Source organism: Bubalus bubalis, chromosome 3 (genome assembly GCF_019923935.1).
Source record: "Bubalus bubalis isolate 160015118507 breed Murrah chromosome 3, NDDB_SH_1, whole genome shotgun sequence".
NCBI classification, from domain to species: domain Eukaryota; kingdom Metazoa; phylum Chordata; class Mammalia; order Artiodactyla; family Bovidae; genus Bubalus; species Bubalus bubalis.
Window position 1 is genome coordinate 42,967,289 of NC_059159.1, and position 22,788 is coordinate 42,990,076.

General features: G+C 54.8%; 3 protein-coding genes across 12 annotated transcripts in view; 2 read left to right on the forward strand and 1 right to left on the reverse strand.

The window, feature by feature from the left end:
• The first annotated feature begins 982 nt into the window (after positions 1-982).
• Positions 983-5,120, forward strand: RAB34 (RAB34, member RAS oncogene family). The gene is given in 12 exon segments (XM_044939501.1): positions 983-1,080; positions 1,082-1,129; positions 1,933-2,011; positions 2,230-2,321; positions 3,356-3,421; positions 3,509-3,610; positions 3,727-3,791; positions 3,919-3,970; positions 4,153-4,234; positions 4,319-4,409; positions 4,522-4,629; positions 4,711-5,120. Coding segments are annotated over 12 exon segments (936 nt in total). The 5' UTR covers positions 983-997; the 3' UTR covers positions 4,779-5,120.
• A 2,043-nt stretch (positions 5,121-7,163) lies between these two features.
• On the forward strand, positions 7,164-14,719 carry PROCA1 (protein interacting with cyclin A1). 6 transcript variants are annotated; one of them, XM_006042180.3, is made up of 5 exons: positions 7,166-7,581; positions 10,934-11,020; positions 13,042-13,174; positions 13,440-13,595; positions 13,697-14,719. In XM_006042180.3, exons 1-5 carry the CDS (start codon positions 7,494-7,496, stop codon positions 14,358-14,360), a joined length of 1,128 nt encoding a protein of 375 aa, XP_006042242.1. In that variant the 5' UTR covers positions 7,166-7,493; the 3' UTR covers positions 14,361-14,719. The 6 variants fall into 6 exon arrangements, with proteins under 6 accessions (XP_006042244.1, XP_006042242.1, XP_044795434.1 ...); XM_006042181.3 differs by lacking the exon at positions 7,166-7,581 and adding an exon at positions 8,032-8,251; XM_006042182.3 differs by lacking the exon at positions 10,934-11,020 and having other exon boundaries at positions 7,164-7,581.
• A 1,069-nt stretch (positions 14,720-15,788) lies between these two features.
• The window catches only part of SUPT6H (SPT6 homolog, histone chaperone and transcription elongation factor), a 31,234-nt gene continuing 24,234 nt past the window's right edge, over positions 15,789-22,788 (reverse strand). For all 5 annotated transcript variants that reach the window (XM_025280998.2, XM_025280994.2, XM_025280995.2 and 2 more), the window contains 9 exons: positions 21,956-22,151; positions 21,336-21,574; positions 20,275-20,388; positions 19,977-20,101; positions 18,220-18,332; positions 17,717-17,794; positions 17,459-17,625; positions 16,818-17,005; positions 15,789-16,570 (listed from right to left, as the gene is read on the reverse strand). In XM_025280998.2, the coding sequence (XP_025136783.1) occupies positions 16,384-16,570; positions 16,818-17,005; positions 17,459-17,625; positions 17,717-17,794; positions 18,220-18,332; positions 19,977-20,101; positions 20,275-20,388; positions 21,336-21,574; positions 21,956-22,151 (1,407 nt within the window). In that variant the 3' untranslated portion in view covers positions 15,789-16,383. The remainder of the gene's footprint in view (positions 16,571-16,817; positions 17,006-17,458; positions 17,626-17,716; positions 17,795-18,219; positions 18,333-19,976; positions 20,102-20,274; positions 20,389-21,335; positions 21,575-21,955; positions 22,152-22,788) is intronic.

Sequence of the window (22,788 nt, forward strand, 5' to 3'; positions counted from 1 at the left end):
TCTTCCCGACCCAAGGATCGAACCTGAGTCTCTTAAGTTTGCCTGCATTGGCGGGCGGGTTCTTTACCACTAGCGCCACTGAGGATGAAGGATTGCAGTTCCACTGCAAACTGGAATTAATACTGTAGTTAGATTGACTCAGTAGAGTGAAGCAAAATTCTAGAATGTTAGAGCAGGATTTGTCCAGTCCAACTTTGTCAGACAACATCTGTGGAAATTGAGGTCGAGAGAGGGGAGAGGACTTATTTATAACAGGGTGATTAGTTGGTCGAGTCAGGCAGAAGGGAGGAGCAAAGTGTCAGAGGAGGTGGTCACATTTCCCCTCTTTACCTGTGACAGCATTCATGCGTCTTCCCGGGAATCTTTTCGAAGAGACTACCAATATTCCAAACACTCAGCGCTCAGATTTCTCCAGAATACGCTCGTTCTTCTTGGGAATGATTTCATTCACAGTCCCCTCCCCTTAAATAGTTTTCCTTTCCTTGCTTATCTTTGCATCCCCAAATTCAGTTCCATGACACACGTAAAGGTTTAGTAAACGCTCAGGTTTTAGCTTCTTTGAGGGACTGCTTATCCGCCCCATCACATCACCTTTATGCCCTCCCCCACCTCTCTCGGAATCAGAGATTACCGTGTGCTACCCCCTCTTCTAGCCTGCAGACTGCAAAAAGGAAAAGTCCTGGGGGAGTGGGGGTAGATTCCATTGGGATGGGAGCGAAGAAGGCCCGTGCCAAAGTAGAGTCCCCATGTCCCAGAACGGTGACCCCCCCCCCCAAAGGAGGAAATACTCGGTCCCCTAGACCTCCTTTATCCTCCATCAAGGAAAGCAGCTTGATCTTCGGCTCCCCCCCCCCCCCCCCCACCCAGGCCTCCAATCTACACGGCAGCCTTGGAGGAATAGGCACCAGATTCGGACACCTCTCTCCTAGGTGGGTACCTCGTTCCTACCCTGGCATCGCCACCTCCCAGGGCAGAAGGGCGAGCGGGAGCAGACCCTATGAGTCATGTCCTAGGCCTGCAGTTGACGAGGGAAGCGCCGCCTCTCCTAGGGCCCCTTCTCTCCCCCTTTCCCCTCCTGCTGCCAGATGCTGCGCAGCGATCGCCGATTCCCCTTCACCAGTTCGGCGGGGTAAGGGTCCCCTTGGAGGCTCCTCCCAGCACAGGAGATGCTGGGGAGAGACTTGGGGGATCCCGCTCTCGGCAGGTTGCAACCTGGGTGAAGGCGGACCCGGAGCCCTGGCGAGTCAGCCTGGCAAGGGAGCCTGACCTGGGGCAGCACTCGGGGAAGAGAAGATGGGGAGGCCGGGGCGGGCAGCGAGGCCGGGAGTTGCCGGGAGAGGGGCAGGGGGCGGCCCTTTTCCAGGAATTTCCGGGGATCAAGTTACAGCGTTGGCGGAGGGAGAGCGGAGTGGGACGCGAGGCCCTGCGGCGGACTGGGCCCCCTCGCCCCCTCCTGCAGCAGTTCCTCGGCCGCACGGTGGGGTCCCTGCACACACTGACCCCGTGTGGCGGGGCCGCTCAGCGCCCCCCGGCTGCTCTGTTATGGTAGGGCCGCCTCAACCCCGAGTTGTCGTCGGGTCTCCACGGCCTCGAGTTATCGTAGGAACTATCCGACCCCGAGTTATTGTAGGGTCTGCGCGGACTCGGGTCCCCCCAGACGGGACTCCCCGCCCTCACTTGGAGGCCGAGGGGTCTCCCAGGCCTCGAGTCGTCCTAGGGACGCCCCGGGCCCGGGTGATTGTGGGTTCGCCCCGGCCCCCGGTAATTGTCTCATCCCCGTGGCCCGCGGTGGTCGTAGCGTCCCGGAGGCCACGGGCTCCCGTAGGCTCCCCGTGGCCCCGAGTTATAGTCGGGACCCCTCGGTCGCGGGTGATTGTCGGGTCTCCACGGGCCCGGGTCGCAGGGGCGCATCAGGCCTCCGCGCCTTCTCAGGGCGCCCCGCAAGGACGCAGGCAAGATGAACATTCTGGCGCCGGTGCGGAGGGACCGCGTCCTGACGAAGCTGCCCCAGGTAGGCGCCAGGGCCACGTCGGGCTTCGGGCGGCGGTGGGTGTGGGCCGGGAGGCGGCGGCACCGGACCGGGCTTGGGCCCAACCCTGCCGCCCTGCTAGGCCAGCTGCTTCTGGGTGGTCCGTTCCCCACCCCCACCCTCCCGCTCCGCCCGGGGCTGCTCGGTGGCGGGCTGAGGGCCAGGAATGGGTGAGTCCCATTCTCTTCCACTCCACCCAGTGCCTGAGGAAGGAGGCCGCTTTGCACGTGCACAAAGACTTCCAGCCCCGCGTCACCTGCGCCTGCCAGGAGCACAGGACAGGCACCGTGGGGTGAGTTAGAGACACGCGGAAGGAAGAAACGGAGTCCCAGGAAACCTGCAGTCAAAGCAAGGGTGCAAAGCCAAGAGCTGCAGGCTTCATTTCGGTCCCTACCAGCCACACTGTTCCCCCTTAGCGTGCCCCTGTGCTCCTCTTCCTTCCAGCTGGCTTGGGGGAAGTCCTAAGAGATGGGGTTGGGTAGGAAGGTGGCAGTTTAATTCCTGACACAGGGAGGAGGTCCACCTTAAGGCTGTGGTCACCAGCCTAGCTCCCCACGCTCCATCTATTTGACCTCCAGGACAGTGAGCTGTCCTAGAGGGGTAAGTCCCATTGTGGGTTAAAAAAAGAGATAATACTATTAACAGTTGCCACCGTTAATTGAGCATGTACTGTGTGCCAGGCAGTGTGTTGCATATAATTATTGTCTTTTATTAAATGGAAAATAGCACTTTTAAGTTGTATTCTGGGGAGGGAGGGAGAGATGTTGGAATGTATGTGTGTGTGTGTGTTGAGGGGGAGGGGGTTGTTGTTTAGTCACTTGGTGGTGTCCAACTCTTTGTGACCCCATGGTTCCTCTGTCCCTGGAATTTCCCAGGCAAGAATACTGGAGTGGGCTGCCATATCCTTCTTCAGAGGATCTTCTCGACCAGGGATTGAACCTGGGTCTCCTGCTTGGCAGGCAGATTCTTTGCTACTGAGCCACTTGACCAATCCAGAATATAGGACATTTATTTCATTTTAACCTTCACAACAACCCAATAAAATGTGTGTTAAATCCCCACTAAACAGATGTTGAAACTGAGGCTCAGAGAAGCTAAGAAACTTGTCCTGAGTCACACAGCTAGTAAGTGAGAGCTGGGATGCAAAATCAGTCTCTCTGACACTGAAGCAGAAACACTCCTCCCTAGCACATCTGTTGAGGCCTGGTGTTTATGGTAATCTCAGCCCAGGAGCAGCTCCCTTTGTGGACCTGCCTGGGAGCACTGGGACTCTTCTGAGTGAAGGAGCTAGAGCTCACTCTTCCCGCCCACTCTTGTGTCCAGCAGATTTAAGATCTCCAAGGTCATTGTGGTGGGCGACCTGTCAGTGGGGAAGACTTGTCTCATTAATAGGTAAGAGGGTGCTGAAGCTGAGGGGGGTGAGCCCAAGCCTAGCCAGGCAGACTGGGCTCAGGACCAGAGCATCTGGTGCCCCCTCAGGTTCTGCAAAGACACCTTTGATAAGAACTACAAGGCCACCATCGGAGTGGACTTTGAGATGGAACGATTTGAGGTGTTGGGTATCCCGTTCAGTCTGCAGCTGTGAGTTCTTTCCCCACTCCTTCCCGCCCTTGCTTCTCCCAGCACCTGTTCCCCACCTCAGCCCCCAGCACCACCCTGCCCCACACATACCTGTGTTCTCCCCACCTTCCTCCCAGCTGGGACACCGCTGGACAGGAGAGGTTCAAGTGCATCGCATCAACCTACTACCGAGGAGCTCAAGGTAAGCACCAGGGTGAAGTGAGGTAGGTGGGTACACCTGGCCTCTAGCCTAGGGCTGGCGGGATTGTGGAAATGAGCCAGTAGCATCTTCCCCAACAATCTGCACCCGTTTTCTGCCACTCTTCCAGCCATCATCATTGTCTTCAACCTGAATGATGTGGCCTCCTTGGAGCATACCAAGTAAGTAAGCATGCTGAACTATAATGGGGGCTCTGAGAAGAGAAGGTTCAAAAAGAGGTGGGTCAGGAGTATGGAAGGGAAGGAGAAGAGTGCATCCAGGACCAGAGGGAGTGTCATTGGGCATAGAAGTGGGGGGAGCCTATCTGGCTCCCTCATCCCTTGCTGTCCACTGTCTCTGGCAGGCAGTGGCTAGCTGATGCGCTCAAGGAGAACGACCCTTCCAGCGTGCTTCTCTTCCTCGTGGGTTCCAAGAAGGACCTGAGTGTGAGTGTGCCAGTGGTGGGGGAGGACTTCCCATCTTGACGAGGGAAACCCCATGCCCAGCGTCTGACTCTGACTTTCCCTCAGACTCCTGCTCAGTATATACTGATGGAGAAAGATGCACTCAAGGTGGCCCAAGAGATGAAGGCCGAGTATTGGGCAGTCTCATCTCTCACTGGTGAGTCAGAGGCACCTGGCCTTCCTGCCTGCCTTGCCTCTCACTCCTACACCTCCAGCTGTGCCCCTCGGCCTGGAACCACCCCTGAGCTCCTATCTGCTCCCTGTGTCAGGTGAAAATGTCCGGGAGTTCTTCTTTCGTGTGGCGGCGCTGACCTTTGAGGTCAACGTGCTGGCTGAGCTGGAGAAATCGGGATCCCGGCGCATAGGGGATGTTGTCCGTGAGTGCCCACCTGGACGAGGGTGGCAGAGAGCTCAGGGACCCTCCATCCTTGCCTCACTTATTTCTCACCCTTCTTCAGGCATCAACAGTGATGACAGCAACCTCTACCTAACTGCCAGCAAGAAGAAGCCCACGTGTTGCCCATGATGGGTAGAGGACTGTCCAGAGACTGTCCGCCCTGGGGCACTGTGCCACCTTGACTCCCCCAGAACTCAACCCCTGGACATTTGCACTGACTGTTTTTCCAGACCAAAGAGCTGCCTCTCGGTGGTAGTATCCCTGGAGAGGTACTTGGGACCATGCTAGTCACCTCCTGCCCCCAGGCACCGTGTCAAAACCTGGATGCCCCTCTCTCTCCAAGGTGCCCAGTGGGGGGAGTTAAGAGGGCCCTGCTGCTCTTACTCAGCTGCTGGGCCCTCTAGGTTTCAGGATGCTTAATGGTCCTAGACTCACACTATGCCTTATGCATTAAAATTTCTGTTATTAGCAGGTTAGGGTCTGGAGTCCTTTGTGGGGGATCAGGGATGTGGAATGGGCAGGGCTATATGGTCATCTTAGGACTGGAGCCTTCTGCTGTGATTCTGGCCATCTTGGCCTCTGGGCAGGACTCAGGCAGGCTGGGAACTCAGGGACCACGTGTAGAGGGATGCACTTGGCCCTCACTGGATAACATCTGAGCGACCTTTGAGATCTTTAAGAGCCCTTTTCCTTTGGTCCCTTCCCCGCAAATGTCTCCTGCTACTTAGTGCTTATACGTAAGTCTACCATTGGATATTTTTTTTCACCTTCTTCCTGCCTTTTAAAAAATACTTCTCTAAGAAGTATTTTTTTAGAGTATGGAACACAGTGAAAAGTGAGTTTTGGGTGCTTTGTGGGGTTGAACAGAAGGCCCAGGAAGGTAGAGGGAGGGCTCTTACTTAGATGTGCTGATAACATCTAACTATATTAGTGATATAAACATAAAATTCTGAGTAGCACATTTTTATATTTTAAAACAGTTAAAAACTAAATTGGATTAAAAATAAGACATTTTCCCCACTTCAAAAAAAAGATGTGCTCTAAGCAGGAGGATCTGCGTTTGAAACCTTGCTGTACATGTTGGACATTCAGACAAGTCACTTCTGCTCTGTGCCTTAGTTTCACCTCTATTGTTATTTTCTTTTGTGGGGAATGTGTGCTGAGCAGTTTATGGGATCTGAGTTCCCTGACCAGAGATTGAACCCAGGCCACGGCAGTGAAAGACTGGAATCCTAACTGGGAGTTCCCCAGTTGCCTCCTCTGTAAAGGAGGAGCACGTTCATCATTCATTTCATGGATGAAATAAGATAAAGCACTAATACATACATGCATGCTGCTGCTGCTGCTGCTGCTAAGTCGCTTCAGTCGTGTCCGACTCTGTGTGACCCCATAGATGGCGGCCCACCAGGCTCCCCCGTCCCTGGGATTCTCCAGGCAAGAACACTGGAGTGGGTTGCCATTTCCTTCTCCAATGCATGAAAGGGAAAAGTGAAAGTGAAGTCGCTCAGTCATGTCCGACTCTTCGAGACCCCATGGTCTGCAGCCTACCAGGCTCCTCCCTCCATGGGATTTTCCAGGCAAGAGTACTGGAGTGGGGTGCCATTGGGCGCATGCTAAGTCACTTCAGTCGTGTCTGAGGCTTAGCGACCCCATGGACTGTAGCCTGCCAGCTTCCTCTGTCCATAGGATTCTCCAAGCAAGAAGACTGGAGTGGATTGTCATGCTCTCCTCCAGGGGATCTTCCCAACCCAGGGACGGGTTCTTTACCACTTGCGCCACCTGGGACGGCTTAAAAACCTTAACTATTATAATAACAGTTTGGGTGAAGAGTGACCAAGAACTTGGCTCCCCATTGACATCTGACCCAGAGCCAGAGATTGGCTGGAAGTGTCTCAGATATTTGGGCCGCGAAAGGAAGGACACCTGTGGGCTGGTGTCATCATCCTAAGAGGCCAAGACAGGAACATCAATTCTAGTTCCCAGTAAGCAACCCCTCTGTCCTTTGCTACCGTTCTTACCTGCTACGCTATTCTGGAAGAGTTGGCTTTTCTGCACACTCGCCCGTCCCCTTCCTCGCTCCTCCGACTCCATGTTGACATCTATATTGGGCAGTATTGCCACTGGGACAGGGAGCCCCATAGAAGTAGGAGGGGGTGCTTAGGGTGGGGGCCATCGCGGGGCTTGGGATCAGGTATCACGTCTTCTTTCGCTGGGCTCCCGTGGAGGGGCCTGCTGGGGGAGAGAAAGAGCGAGCCCGGCCTCCCGCCAGGGAAGGAGAGACCCTGAAATCCTGGATGGAGGACTGGAGATTGATGGGAGTAGCTCCCCAGGCGGACGCGCACGGACCCGAGTGCAGATTGGGGGCGGGGCTAAGGGCTGCGTCTGGGTTCGGAAGGATTGGGAGGGGCCGGGAGGTTGAGAGAATAGCTGGGGCGGGGCCAAGAACGGGGTTGGGGCGGGGCTAGGTTCTGGGGGTAGGACTAAGCCGGGAGCCGATCTGGAGAGGAACTAGGGATGGGACTGAGGGCAGGGCCTGAGCGGCCGAGCTAAAGTTTAGGCCTGAGATACGGGGGAGGTGCTAAGGTTAAAGTGGAACAAAGAGAGAGGGGCCCGGAAGGAGCTAGGAGGCCCCGGATGAAGAGCGCCGCTGAAGCTCAGACTTGGGCTAAGACAACGCAGCCTAGAACAGAGGGAGAGGGGAGACTGGGCAAGCATGAGGCGGAGTTAAGGGCCGGACTGGGGCGAAGCTGAGATTGGGGTTTACAGTGGGCTCGGCCAAGCTGAGGTTCAGGGTTGGACTTATGCGTGGAAGACTCTTGTAGAGACGAAGAACTAGACAGAGATATGTGGGTCAGGACGACACTGAGGATTGAAAGGTGGACTAAGGAAAAAACTGAGGACGATACCAGCTCGTGGGACGAGAGCAGCACGGGTAAAGAGGGGGCGTGGCAGATTAGGGGAGGGCTTCCAGCTGGAGGGCGTGGCACGGGGGACTGGCCTGAGAACCCAAGGAGGAGGTGGAACCAGAGAGCCCGACGAAGGAGGCGGGGCCAAAGGCTGACTGGGGCGGAGTTAGGGCCTGGGGGCGGGCTCACTCGAGACTTGGACCAATGATTGGGCAATAGGGACAGGAGGAGCTGGAGAACCGCTTGCGGGTTGGACTGGGGTTGTCTGGTTTGAGCCAGAACTACGACCTCTAGTTGTAGGGGTGGGAGGTGTTGCTGTGCCTCAGCCGCTAAGCAGGAAGTGGAGGGTTTGGCTGGAACCCTTGGTCCAGTCGCTGGGGTTGGGGCCGGCGGTTCCATTGACTTTAGGGCAGGAAAAATCTAGAAGTTCCACTAGTGACATCACTATCGCCTCCAGAGGTGGGCGGGGCCAGGGCGGCATTTCCAAGGAAACCGGAGCTGCCCTTCCTAGCTCCCTCTTCCCTCCTTCCCTTCCTTGATTTTTCCCTCCCTTCCTTCCTCCTTCCCCCCTCCCTACCTCCCTCCCCCGTTCAGCTGCTCGGGCGCCCGACCGGGAACCCTAACCCCTGTGCCGCAAGGGCAGGGGGAGCTCCTCAGCTCGCAGGACTGGGAGGACTGTACAAATGAGCATCACCTGTGAGTTTTGAGTTAGGTCCCTGTACCTCGATTGATGTCCTACTGAGAAAGAGACCTCAAGTTTCCCTCTTCCTTTTAAGCTCTCTCTCACTGAATTCCACTCATTCATTATGGGGTCTCCCCTATGGCCATCTTCAATCACTTCTGCTGCAGGAGCTCCAGATTGCTGCTTCAGCTAGAAACTAGAGCAGATTGTCTTCCTCAGATCTGAGAAGGGTTATTAAATCCTTCCCCTTGGCATTAGAGTCATGACCGTCAAGGCTTCTTGCGGATATGGGGGGAGGGGCGGTTAGTCAGTGGACCCTGCATATAAGCCTCTTCCATAGTGACTCTGTTGAGAGCAAGCAGAGTTTGAATCCTGATCCTGGCTCAGGTCACTCTGGCCTGACCTTTAGGGTCCAGGCTGGATAAAGGAGGCTGTGGAGTCAGGATTGAGTAAAACCAGAGGGTGAGGAATTGGCTATGTTAGAGGTGAAAAGCAGTTGTAGTGGGAAGTGATAGCTGGCAGGACAGGTTTTGGATAGGAACCACAAGTAGAGAGGCTGAAAGAGCATAGATTATGGAGCCAAGAAAATTGGATTTGAATCCTACCTCTGTCATCTATTAACTTATTTCTTTGGACAAGTTACTTATTGTAAGTCTCTGTGTCCCCATCCATAAAATGTGCTTTGGTGAGGATTTAGAATCAATGGCATATTTTAAAAGCCCAGCACAGTGCCTGACCCTGGAAAAATGCTCATCCAAGGTCAATTTTCTTTGCCCAGAAAAGTCCCCAGATTTGAACCCTGGACAGAATCTCCAATGCCACAGCTTCTTGTGGCACCAGTAGGGCTTTATTTTCTTCTACTCGTGTTCATTCAGTCAACCAACTGGGGGACCAGTTATGTCATGATGGAGAGTTTGCACCTCATCCTGAAGGTAGTGGAATGCTATTAAAGAGGAGGAACGTGGTGAACCAGTTTGGCTGCATTGTGAGGAGTGGATGTAGGGAGTGAGACAGAAGTTAGGGAGGCCAGGTGGGAGGCTACTCCAGCTGTGTCAGAGATAATTGATAGGTCTGAATCAGAGTCAGATGTGGGGACAAGCAGGCATGGCAAGACTTGGTCATTGAGTTGGTGAGAAGTGAGGCAAAGGATGATCCCTAGATTTCTAGCTGAGGTGTCTGTTGCTCTCTGAAATGGAAGTTACAAGAGACAGTGTTTCATGAAGGGTAGGGAGAAGATGCTGGGTTCATATGACATGTGCTGGTCTGATGTTTTGAGAATATCGGAGAGGACATAGGCTATGTGCTCAGGAAAGCAGTATGCATTGGAGATCGAGATTTATGTCATTTTATTAGTGGATGTTGAAACCATGGAAATAGATAACATTATCCAAGACAAGCCTGTAGAGTCTTCTGAGAAGGAGGCCAGCAAAAGAACCCTGGTCATCACCAATTTAAGGAGTACAGGCCAGCAAAGACGTTAGGAAAGAATGAAAAGCTAGGAAGAAAGAGATGAGAGAGATGTGTCATAAGAGCCAAAAGAAGAGTCTGCAGAAGAAAGAGGTTGATTAATCAACAGTGTCAGTGAGATGAGACAAAAAGAAGGTCACTGGGTTTAGCTATTAGATCACTGGTGGCCTTTGCCTGGGCTGTTCTGATAGAAGGGCAGGGATGGCTGCCATGCTGTAGGTGGCTGGAGAAGACAAAGGTCAAGACACTGAAGGTAGGGACTGGGCCTTTGCTGGTGCCTAGTGAAGCTGTCCGATACATCTGTTAAATGAGGGAGTGAAAAGGAAGAAGGGTGGCTATGCAGTTACATAAGGAGAAATAGGGTTCACAGAATGTTTTGTTTGAAAATGTTCATAGCCTGTAAGAAGAAAAACAAACATGAAAGAGGCAGAAGGTGAGAATTCTGTCCGGGACCTGGAGTTCAGACACTTGGGCAAGGAGGAAGGAGGGACACTTCCCCAGGCTAGAAGTCGATGGGGGTGGGAGCAGCCAGGGATGAAGCCCACGCAATAATGTGTTGAGAGGAACAGTCACAGGGTACAAATTTCCAGGGAAGCATTCAGAGTTTCATTCATTTGAGCACTTCCTGTGCCGTGGAAAACAGATGGAGCTGACCAGAGACCTGCAGAAGGATGACCAAGTACCACTGAAGGCCCAGCTGAAGTCCCAAAGCAATCATCTCCTTTCCTTAAGCAGGACTCAGTCCGGTACCCTCAAAGGACAAAGCTAATTGTAGGAAGGAAAAGGAAGTGCAGATTTTACTCTGTGGTTGCTGATGGAGCTGCTGTCGTGTTGGAGTTTCGTTTGGGGACACCCTGGGACAATCCCTAACCTGAAACTGTCCCTTCTTACCTAGACTCTGGCTCACTCCTCTTCTTCCCTCCAGATCCTACTCCTATTATGCTTCTTCCAAGAAGCCCCGTGCCCCCAGTTTCAGTGGGTGTCCTTGCTCCCACAGGCCTTCCTCCCCACCCTGTCCCTCCCTATCAGGGTCTGCCTCACACCGTCCTGAACTGTTACACAGACTGTGTCTCCTCTCCTCATCCCCTCCCCCAGCCCCTGTTGAGAGCAGGGACTATTGTCTTTTAAAGGCTGCATCTCCTGGGGGCTGTCCCTGGAGCTTCTCCAGAGCTGTTTTCTGAGTGAAAGCCATGGGGAGGGGCTGCTGCTACCTCTGTGTACTCTCTCAGATATAAACAGGTTGCCCAGCTGGGGGAGAGGACACCTGCTGGCTAGTGTGGAGTCCAGCACAGATGCTTCTACTTTATCCTCTGAAGGTGGGTCCTCCTTCAAGTGGGGGCGGGGTGTGTGGAAATCTCTGGCCCCAGGGGTTAGGCAGGAGGGAGGGAGGTGTTTGGTCCTGAAAGGGTCACCGAGCTGCCCTACCCCAGCCCCTTCTCGTGCCCCGCAGAGAGTGCCACCCCTTTCCTCTGTACAGCCCTTTATGGTGCACAAATATCTGTGACATGTGTGAACTGAGTCCTCTCAACAACCCTGCAAAAGGGGCATTACCATCATTCCGTTTTTGTGAGTATGGAAATGAAGGCTCAGAGAAGTCAAGTAACTTGCCCCTAGGTCACCCAACTCAACTTGGACTCAGGCCTGACTACAAATTCAGGGCAGTTGCCTCTCTGCTGCCCTTTGCTGCAGTTCAGCAGTGCTGGAGGAACCCTGAGGCAGTGGTGATGGTGTTCCAAGGTGCTGCCTCCCAGGCAGGACTCTTATTCCCCTGCCGTTGGAGAAGGCCGTGGGAGGAAAGGAAGCACAAAGGGAGGCCATGAAGTGGATCAGGGCGGGGAGGCGCGGCGTGGGGGAGGGGTGCGGTATGCGGGACCCAGGCCCCCACAGCCTGGTGGGGGGAAGGGAAGGGACGAGGAAGGTGGGGGAAGGCTCAGACCAAGCTTCTGTCTCACCTCTCAAGTCCTTTAAGGTCACCTGGAGTAACTTTAAGGCCAGGCTGAGTTAACTGCTGGCTGGAGGCCAGTATGAAGTCTTGCTCCAGTTCTACCCCGTGTCGGGGCTGGATAAAGGCACAGTCCTCCTGGTCTGTTCTGAGGGAGTCAGCCAGCCACAGCACCCCAAGCCAGGCAGCCCTGGAACTCACGAGTACCCGGAGCCGAGGTTCAGGGGGAACCTGCAGGAAGGTGCCCTGTCCCTTCATGGGCTTATGTTGTAGATGGTGGCCCAAGGATTACGCCACTGGGGCCTTAGGCAGGGTCAGAGGTGAGGTGGTGCGAGTGAAGGCTGGGCGAGACCAGTGTGCGTACAGGCTTGATGCATCCTAGCGAAAGAGGCAGGCATCTTTCCTCGGGGGCCTCCCCTAATTCCAGTCATCTCTTGGCAGCTTCTCCCCTGTGCCACCTACAAGGTTGTTCAAGTTTGTGGCTCTAAGGACTGGGGAGAGAATGGATGGGGAATGGGAACTTGAGGGAACAGGGAGTCTGAGAAAGGGGAAACAAGTGAGGGTGAGGCAGGCATTGCAGGGAGAAGAGGCTTAGAGAAGAGAGGAAGAAGAGACAGAAGCCCAGGGGCATGACGCGGCGGGGGTGGTGGGGGGTGGCGCTCAGTCAGGCTCCTCCCTGGCTCAAGCCGGCCTGCTCTAGCGGGGCCCTGGGGCTGAAGCGGCTTCAAAGGCTGGGAGGGGCGGAACATCGGTCTCCCCTCTGGGCCTGTGCTGAGTGGAACCAAAGATGCCGCTGGCTCCCCTCGGTCCTCCACTCCCCAAGTTACTCTGCGCACACGGGGTCAGCTGACAACTCTGAGCACTGGGTGAGGGGCAGGTGGGAGTCAGTGGAGGGTCCTGGGAAAGTGGGGGTCCCACAGAAGGCAGGGGAGGGAAAGAGGCAGGTGTTACCAGATAGCATGGGGCTGGTGGGGACCTTGGTGAGACACTGTCCTGGAAGTCTGCAAGGAGCAGGCAGATTCACATGCAATGGGCTGGGGAGAGGAGAGGCTGAGACCCAGGTGCTGTTGGGCTGAGTTACTGCTACCAAGCAGTAACCAAGTGACTGTCCAAGTAACAAGGACAGCTGTGTGTGCGTCTGTGGGTGGATGGCCCTGGCAGTCCAGTAGGGTTAGGACTCAATGCTTTCAATGCTGGAGCCCTCGGGTTCAATCCCTCGTCGGGGGAACTAAGATCCCACAAGCTGCACAGTTGAGGCCAAAAACAAAACAACTGTGGGGGAGGGAGGGTGGTAGCAGCGGGGGAACCCGATGAAACCTTTAGATTGAGCTGTGAGAGGGGAGATCCAGGTGTGCTGCCGTGGGCGCCGTGTGACCCAGGCCCTTCCCCCCTCAGGTGAATTCAAGAACACCGACAGGTGCTGCTGGAAACACAAGTGTGCTGGGCACATCGTCCGCCCCTTCTCCCCTGACTGTGTCCACCACGACGTGCACCTGCACTCTCTCAGCCACTGCGACTGTGACTCGAGGTAAGGCCCCCTCCTCGGGAGACCCACAGCCCAGGAATCTCTCCTGGGCAGACCCAGACCCAAAATGTCCACTGGGGCTCCCTGTGTCAGCTCTGCCCTCCCGGCCCCAGCTTTGTAAGCCCAGCTCTGCTCCAGGGGCCGTGGGGCAGTCTTCCGGCAGCCTGGGCTGGGCACAGTGGAAGCCCGCTGTCCCTTAGGCTTCTCACTCTGGGCCCCTGGGGAGTCATGGAGGCATGGGAGCCAGGCTGAGTCCCCTGTGTGGCAGGCTGAAGGACTGCTCAGAGAAGACGAATAGCAGCTCTGGAGATGTGGGCCCAACCTGCTCCCGAGACGTGGACTCAACCTGTTTCGACATCATCCAGTCCCCATGCTTTGAGCTCATCCCAGAGGAAGAGTGTGTGGAGCGGTTCTGGTACAGCTGGTGAGTTCTGGCAGGTGGAAAGGGGACACTGGCCCCCACATTTTGTCAATCACCTTGCCCTGCCCTCCTCAATCATCTTTCCCTGCCCCCCTTCCTCGCAGGTGCAAGAGCTACAGGCCTGTCTCCGTGGCAGTGATCCACCACCCCATCCACCATGAGTGTGGGGCAGATGACCTAAACCAAGAAGAGGAGGAGGAGGAAGAGGAAAGCAAGCCTCCCATCCCGACCCAGGTGGGACCCACCCCCACTGACACCCCCACCGACAAAGGCATGAGCATGATCACGGGTGCCCCTGACTCAACAGCTCCCATCACCATCTGGCGTTCTGAAAGCCCCACTGGGAAGTCCCAGGGCAACAGGGTGATCAAGAAGATAAAGAAAAAAAAAGAGAAAGACAAGGAGGAGGAGACGGATGAAAAGGAAAAAGCAAAGGTGAAGAAAAAAGTCAAGAAGGGCAAGTTGACAAAGAAGAAAAGCCCAGTTAAATTGGAATCACCTCCGGACTTAAGCCGATCGTTAAGCCCAAGAGAGTTGGCCAGGATGTCAGAGTCCAGCCCAGACAGCCGGCAGGATCTGGAGAGTGAGGACAGTTACAATGACCCTGGGCGGGAGGAACCCTCCAGCGAGGATATTGTGGAGTCTTCATCACCCAGGAAGAGAGAGAAAAACGGGGTCCAGGTCAAGAAGCCCGGCTTGAAGACCTCGCCAGTCAAGAAGATCAACAAGAGGAGATCTCCCCCAGCATCAAACCCCAATCTCAGTTGAGGCGACCAGGGTGAAGAATAAATGCGATCAAGCCTGTAGCTGACCCCCTGCTTCTCTCTCCCTCCAACCTGGCTACTTGTGGGGACAGGGGGCGGGCTCTGGGCATGGCTGGAGCCAAAGGGCTAAGGGGCTGCGGGGGTTTCTGAAGGGCGGTCTGTCTTTCAAGAGAAGTCCAGAGAAGGTAGGTGGGTGGGCAGGGAAAGGGCAGAGCCCGTTTCTCTGTAACATCCTAGGTCCAGGTACAACTAGGTGGGAAGGCAACTTCCTGTCGACCAGGAGACAGGTCTGTGTGAAATTGACCTGGTGACGGGCAGTACTGTGTGCAGGGATACCCCTAATAAATTGAACCTTTTAACCCACTCTGTGCCACCGTGCCTGGCCTTTCCCTACTCTTAAGTGGCCCTGGGGAAGGTGCTGGTGGCATTGAAGGGAACACAGTCTTCCCAGCTGGTTGGCCCTGCTCCCGCTCAGCCCTTCTAAACTGTCCCCACCCCACCTTCTTTAAAAGATTTATATTTATTTTTTTTGGCTGCACTGGCTCTTTGGTGCTGTGCTCAGGCTTCTCATTGTGGTAGCTTCTCTGGTTGCGGAGCATGGGCTCAGTGGGATCTTCCCGGGCCAGAGATCGAACCCATGTCCCCCACGTCGGCAGGCATCAGGCAAGTCCCCCTTCTAGAAACCTTTTATACTGAAGGGAAAGGAACTGAATTCCCGTCAGAAGGCAAGCCCCTCCCCACAACTCCTGCCCAGAAATGGCCAAAGGGATCTTGAATGAAGACGTCAGGTGGGAGTATGGGCAGCAGTCCTCAGAGAAAAGGGAGGGGAAAGCCTTGCTTTCCCAGGGCTGAGACAAGACGTGAAGGGAACACAGGATCAATTCAGAACTAAAGAGGCAGCGGGCTAGACGAAGGGACCCTCGCCAGGGCTGTGTGGGCAGGACCAGGTGAGTGTAGGGCCTGTCCTGGGGCGACTCACGTAGAGGTCAGATCCCAAGGCCCAGTCAGCTAAAAGTGGGGAGAGGCACAGGGCTCAAGGGGAGAAACCCAGATTGACTTCTGGCCTCTCCCCGGCATGGCAGAGAAGACCAGAAGGTGGTGGACGGGGTGGCCGTGTGCGAGAAGCAACAGCTGTGCAAACATTTACTGAGGTGTGATGAGGTCCCAGCCGCTGGACTGACCGTCACACCTTTTATCTCAGTCCTCACAGCTGCCCTGCTGAGGCGGGTATCCTCCTCTCTGTTACAGACAAGAAAGCTTGCCCAAGGTCACAGTGCTGTGATCCTAGGCGGTCTGATGCAGAAGCCACCTGCTCCTCTGTGAGTCACCACCTCTCTGAAGGCCTGGAGTCAGGGGAGCCTGCAGAGCTCCCGACACAGCTTTGAAAGCTCCCCCTCAAGAGCCAGAGACTTGGGAGAGAGAGGCTGTCAGGTGCTCTGTAGAAACACTGTTTATTCAAATGACAGGCAGGAAGCGGTGGCAGCAAGGGGTGAGGGCAGCCAGGTGGGGGCTGGGCAGGTCAGCACTGCTCCCCTACATCCCTCGTCATCCTGCTTCGACAGCCACCCTGCTGTTGGCACCAGGGTGGAAGTACTCGCCCTCCTGTCCCAAACTGAATAAATAGCATCCCTCTCCCCACAAGCGCGGGGGAGACTCACGTGCTGAACTTGGCCCCGCCGCAGCCCAGAGTCAGGGGAGGGCAGAAGCCCAAAATGGCTTGTAGGGAGCAGAGCACAAAACTCCACTCTCACCTTCTTCTTCCTCTTCTTCCTCCCTGCCACACGCCGCTCCCAGCCTGGTCCCAGGACAGGCGGTCAGTGAGGGCCTGGAGGGGAGGACTGTTGCCTAGCGCACACTGAGCTCAAGTTCGCAAGGCCATCTAGCCTGTCGCCCATCCAGGCTGACCACCAAAGAGAACGTCAATTCACGCCACTTTATGGACAGAAAAGGAGGGGCAGGGAGTGAGGCAGTGGGCAGCCAGGTCTCTCCCAGCCTCAGAGGTAACCAGAGTCCTAGGAGCAGGCGCCCTACCGATCCATCTCGTCCAGGAGTGGGGTGGCATCGCCAGCAATAGACATGGGGGTGCTTTCGATCATAGGGCTGGGGGAGGGCCGAGGGGTCAGCCGCTGCTTCTGTTTCCGCCGCTCGGCCTCCTTCTCCTGCAGCCACTGTTCTGCCATCTTGCCCCAGTCGATGGCTGCATGGCTGTTGGACCTGGAGGGAGAACCAGGGTGTGTGATAAAGGACTTGACTCGGCCTGCGGCTCGCCAGAAGAAAGCCCACCCTGCAGTCCCCGGGAGCCTCCATTCCCGCAGAGATGGATCTCACATCTATGGACAGCAGTGTTCTTCTGGCTCCTCCCAGAGCCCAGTCCTCCGGGGGACACCACCTGGCTTACGGTTGTCAGGAGACCCAGAGCGCCCACCTCGACTAACGACCTGTCTACTGTCGGTTTACTCACTTTGGCTGCTGCTGCCGTTGCCGGGAGCTGGAGGAGGGCTGGGGCTGGGCCTGGGCAGACTGTGGGGTGGTGCTGGCCTGCAGCTGGTGGTACTGTGGCGTGGTGATGGGTTGGCTGGGCGTTGTGTAGGAGTAGCTGGGGGTCATTAGTGGTGTGGCCACTGGCTGCTGGGCTGGTGTTGGGAATACCTGGAGAAGGGTGATAGTTGAGTTTAGGTTGGGCTTTGTGTTTATTTGCTCTTCTGGTAAATTTCTGACAAGCTGAAAATCTGGGCTCTGCACAAAGCCTTCCGGCTGACCCTCTCCTGAGCAGGGTGTGATTCTGAGCAGTGGAGGCAGGCCAACAGCAGGGCCCACTACTTGACCACTCGAGTCTAGAGGCTTGAGGGCTTGGGTTCCAAGATCCCAAAAGACTCCGTGGAATGGTCAGAACTTCTCTTACTCCCCTTCCCCTCAGTTGGCCCGAGAACAAGGAACATCTATTGGAGACAGCTCCTGATGCTGTGGCAGTCCCACCTGCTGTGGAGGCCCTTGTGGTGGGCCCTGCAGAGCCCAGTCTACGGACACAGGCTGGTGAAGGATGACCGTCCCCTTTCACCCTTCCCCACCCTCTGCAGGGCTTTTCTTCCCCAGGCCACGTACGTGGTAAGCACTGCTGCCCCCTCCGCTGCCACCGTAGCCATACTGGCTGGAGGCCCACTGCGCTGGGGTGGCATTAGGGTTCTGGCCCTGGCCCGTCACAGCAGCAATGGCATTGAACATCTGCGAGGTCATGTTCTGGGGCAGGGCGTTCACAGCCCGTGTCAGATCTGTAAGCACAAGAGGTGGAGATGGGCATGTTAGGGGACAGCCCTTCCAGCTCCATCCCTCTCACCCCTAGGCCTGGCATGAGCTCCTTACCTGCAAGGTTGATGTTGGCTGGGGTAGCATTGATAGAAGCAGGTGTTCGGGTCCTGCTGCTGCTACTGGGGGTGATACCTAAAAGAAATGGCCCGAGTGAGAAGTCTCTCCAGAAACCTACTTCCAGTTTCACAACTTAGGGAGCTGGGAGAGGTACAAAGAAGAGAGGGTGCAAAGAAGGGCAGCTGGGGGAATTCCCTGGCAGTCCAGTGGTTGGAACTCTTGCCTTTTCACTGCTGAGAGCCTGGGTTCAATCTCTGATCAGGGAACTAAGATCCCACAGCTGCACAGTGTAGCCAAATAAATACATAAGTTAAAAAAAAAAGGGGGAAGTTGTCTAGGCAAAGAGGATGGAGGGCCTTCCTGATGTGAGGAGGAGGGAGTTGGAGTTGAGCTACAGTGGCAGCCTAGGCCTCCCCTTCTGCCAGAGTTAGTGTCTGTCTCCACTCAGTGCTCAGCTGTCCCTCAACTACACTCTGGAAGTCAGAGAGAGCAGAGCTCACCTGGAACAGGATCCTGATAGTGGTCCTTAAACCATCTGAAAAGGCCGTTCACAGTAGGGAAGACTTGGCCCCGGTACCGGAATCCTTCTGGAGTCACAGTTACGTATTCTATCCTGGGATTTTGGAAGGAAACATGCATCAGATCCCACTTGCGGCCAGCTGCGAGCGAGTGGCCAGAGCAGATCTCCACCACGTGAAGTAGCCACACTGGGTGCTAGGGGGAGGAGAGATAGAAGAGCCAGTCCCTGGCCATGGAAAAGGAGGCTGCACTCTGGCGAGGTGAGGAGGCACAGAGAAGCCCAGACAAGGCCTGGAGTCAGCAGCCCCAGGCGTGCTCTCTACAGGCTGCCACAAGGCTCGCTGGGGGCCGGTCACCACCCTGGGCTGCCGTGTGATGGCACCACACAGCCGGCGAGGGGGGAACAGACATCAGTGTTGGGGTGGGGGGCCTTCCCGGGCAGCCAAACACAGTGGTCCATGAGCCGAATGAGGTCCAAGTGCCTCTTGAGGGTGGCTGGTTGGTCCTCATTTAACACTTTGCCAGAGCAGAGAGTAGATAAGAGGTTCTGGCTTCAGATCCAGTTCCAATACTGGCTCTGCCAACTCACCACCTATATGGTTTTGTACCAAGTTACTGAGGTGAATCTCAGCCTCATTTGTGAAAAGAGGATGATAACACTTAAATCTATAGCGTTTAACCTACGAGCAGTAAACAAGATGGTGTGTAAGGCACTCATCGCGATGCTGAAAGCGGACGGTGCTCGGTCGAGCACAGCTGTCGCCAGCCAGCACTAGTATGCCGCTGTTCTCACTCAGATGAAGATGAAACCTGCTTCTTGCACCATAAGAAGTCTGTGACCCTTTCCATGGGAAGCTATCACGTGGCCTCTGCCCCTGGTTAAAGTCCTCTGTTCAACTGCTCCTCATGGAACAGTTTCCAGCCCCCACATGGATGGCAGCCCTGGCTGCCAGCTTCCGGAAGCACGCTGGTGAATCAGAAACAAGCACGATATTCCAGAAGTGCTCACGATGGTGCAGGGTTCAGAGCTGCTTGTCCTCTGAGCACCTCCTAATGGAGCCCACTCTGGGCATTGTGTGCATGCGTGGTCCAGGACCGAGAGCAGAGAAGTACAGACTGAGGCCAAGATGGCAGTGGGATGCGGGAGTGCAGAAGGCAAGTCTAGCCATCAGTCTGGGTAACAGACACAACAAAGGAGGTTGAGGGAGACAGGACTTGGTCTGGTGCAGTGTGAGTGCTGGAGGGACGCGGATATCGGAATACCGAGGGAGGCCAGCCTGGCTGTCACACACAGAAGGGAGCAGAGCAGGCCGGCGACTGGAAAAAGAGATGCCCTCCAGGCCTACCCCACCTTCAGCACACGCTCACCACAGCAGCAGGGAGCCACTGCTGAGGGTAAAGGCCCTGGTGAGGGTGAAACGGAGGACAGAGCAGCGTGCTGGCCCCCATCTCTGCCTGTTGGGTGGAGAGAGGGTCCAGTGGTTTCCATCACTCCCTGGCAAGGAGAAGAGGTGAAGGGACCTCCTCTTTCACCCGGTTGATTAAAGCGCCTTTCTTATCCAGTCTTTGCCTTTTGCCTCTAAAGCATCACCCTCTGTCCCCACCTCCAACCTCCAGCTCCACTCGAAACAGGTAAGAGGGGAAAGGCAGTCAAGCAGAACCAGAGAGAGTACTGTTCGGGGCCTGCAAGCCTATCTGTGGACCCCAGCGGCAGCACCTTCTCAGCACCAGTGCTCACCTGGGTTTACCCCGGGGCTGGTATCCCAGTAGGAACTTGCCGGGCAGTTCCTTGCAGGCACAGATGAAATAGGGAATGAAGGTGGGCTTCTCCTTCTTAGTTTTGATGAGCAGCTCCTCTAATTTCTGGGGGTAGAATGAGGGGGAGAGGTTGGGATAGCAGCATGCTTGGTACACAATGTCTGGCCTCACACACCATGTACACTTCCTTCACCAGCGCAGCATCCCCTACACTGAAGGGAAACCAGACATCCTTAAGTGACTGGGAGGGGCCATCCCTCGCAGGGCCCTGGGCTCACCTTACGGTCCCCACCGCTGCAGTCCTGATAATACTTGTGGTTTAGAAGGTCCCGGGCAAAAGATGCCATAGGCTGAACATAGCGGGCAACAATCTCATCCAAGTCTTCAAACTCCTGTGGGAAGAAGGTGAAGGCCCCGAGTGTCACATTCTGAACTGAGATCCAGCCTTTCAAGTCCACTGGGAAGAGAACCCAAGGAGGGGAGGAATTCCCCCAGCCCTCCTGCTGTAGCCTCATTCTGCTGCAATGTCCCTTCAACTTACCCATCTGTGTGAGTTGGGTCTAATTGTATTAGCTTACAAGACACAAAATCCCTTACATTTTTTTAAATTTATTTGGCTACACTGGGTCTTTGTTATTGAGGCATGAGTGCACCCGCTCAGTAGCTGCTGTGGGGAGGTTTAGTTGCTCTGAGGCATGTAGGATCTTAATTCTTCAACCAGGGATCAAAATCACACCCCTGCATTGTAAGGCAGATTCTTAACTGCTGGACCACCAGTGAAGTGAAGTGAAATTCTCTCAGTCGTGTTAGACTCTCTATGACCACGTGGACTATACAGTCCGTGGAGTTCTCCAGGCAGAATACTGGAGTGGGTAGTTATTCCCTTCTCCAGGGGATCTTCCCAACCCAGGTCTCCAGCATTGCAGGTGGATTCTGAGCCACCTGGTGCTGAGCCACCAGGGAAGTCCATAAAAGCCTTTAAATCATAACTTTAGTTCTCCCTTAGTGCTTGGGAACAGTAAGGGCCTTCATAAAATTTCTCTCCACTGAACAGAGAAATTTGGCCTGTGTCTGCTTGAGGACACAAGCACTTGCATGTGTATTTTCTCCTCTTCCTCCAGTGGTTCTCTAGATAGTCTATTTTAGAATTTGGAGGACAGAAAAAGAAATACGATATACACAAAATTGCTGTCAAATTACTCATTTCGTAAGGGCCCTGAGTTTTGCTGTCCTGAGTAGCTAGAATACATACAATGCACACCCAAGTGACTACCATGGAAGGGGCTTGCTTCTGGAAGCAGGAGCGGGGATGCTAGAGTGTGCAGGGGCTGCCTCTTACCTCACTGTTGATCCACAGGGTGGCTCCCAGGCTGAAGGCATTTTCCTTGCCTTCTTCCCGCACATCCACGTGCTGGTAGATGCCGTCACTGACCTTCCAGGTCACTGTCAGGTGATTCTCGCCCTTGCTGCTCGGTCGGATGATCACGTCACCCTGGTCCATAGTTTCCATCATTTTTTCTGCTTGCTTAAAATTTATATTATGGAAGGATGGGTGTGCAATCACTCGCTTGATATACGCTGAAGAGGGCAGGAAAGAAGCATAGGTCAGCTGATGGGATGGGGAGACAGCCCAATGAGACAAGCCATGGCTAAATTTCTCATCCACTACTAAATTCTGAGACTTTCACCCCCTCTGGGTATGAAGGATGTGTTAACCTGGGCTCCTAGGGTGCTGGGAGAATGAAATTTTAGGAGTCCCAATGCATTAGCAAAGAAAATGTGACCCAAGAAGACCCTGGCACCCAGCCTGGCCTATGACTCCCTTTCCTGCTGCCTTGGCCTCAGCCCCTCAGAGCTGAGCATTCACTCCCACTGGGAAGCCGAGTAGTCAGCACGTGCATCCTGGGGAGGGAGGGCTGCCAGGACTCGGGGTGCACAGGCATGGCTGGGAGCACTCACTGGTCCGCTGCTGCTTCCGCTTCATGTCCTCCTCCTGCTTGTGGTCTGCTGCTTCGGCGTCAAAGTCATAGTAGGTGTCCTTGGGCAGTTTCCACTCATTGTTCCTGTCCATGAGGTCTGAGGTGCGGCAGGTCAGGTCTGCACTAAACTTCTCGATGTCAATCTTCATGATGCGGCAGTGAACAGTCATTCCCACCTAGATCCACAGAACATTTGAGCTGGGACAGAGATGGTCTAGCCCGATGCCCCGTTTTACATGTGAGGACAGCGAAGTCCAGGCAGAAAGGTGGACAGACTGTCCAGAGCCAGCCACTACTGAGCGTCAGGATAGCAGGAGTTCCGGGCTGAGTTTGGTCCGCAGACTAGTTTGTGCCAAGTACTGATGCCTCCTGCTCTAGGCAGAAACACCAACTGGAGTCCCCTGGGATCTGTCACTGGCACTATTCTCTTTCCCCATAAAGTTGCCCAATTACTGTTCCTAGGGTGTGAGCCAAGTCTGGCTGCCCTTTTTGGAGGAAATGCAAAGTAACAGTTTTTCTATACTCTCCCCCTGATTTGAGCCCTTCTGTTTTAAGAGTGACAAAACCCAGTCAATTTCCACAGCTCTCTTGGAAACTGCCCTAGCTCCATTTACAGGTATACCTCGCAGACATTCCAAGTTCAGTTCCAGACCACCACAATAAAGCAAACATCATAATGAAGTGAGTCACTAGAATTTTTTAGTTTCCTAGAACATATAAGAGTTATGATCACAATATAGTCTATTAAGTGTGCAACACTTTTTTTTAACAGTTATGTTTAAAAAAAATTAAATATATTAATTAAAATTTCTT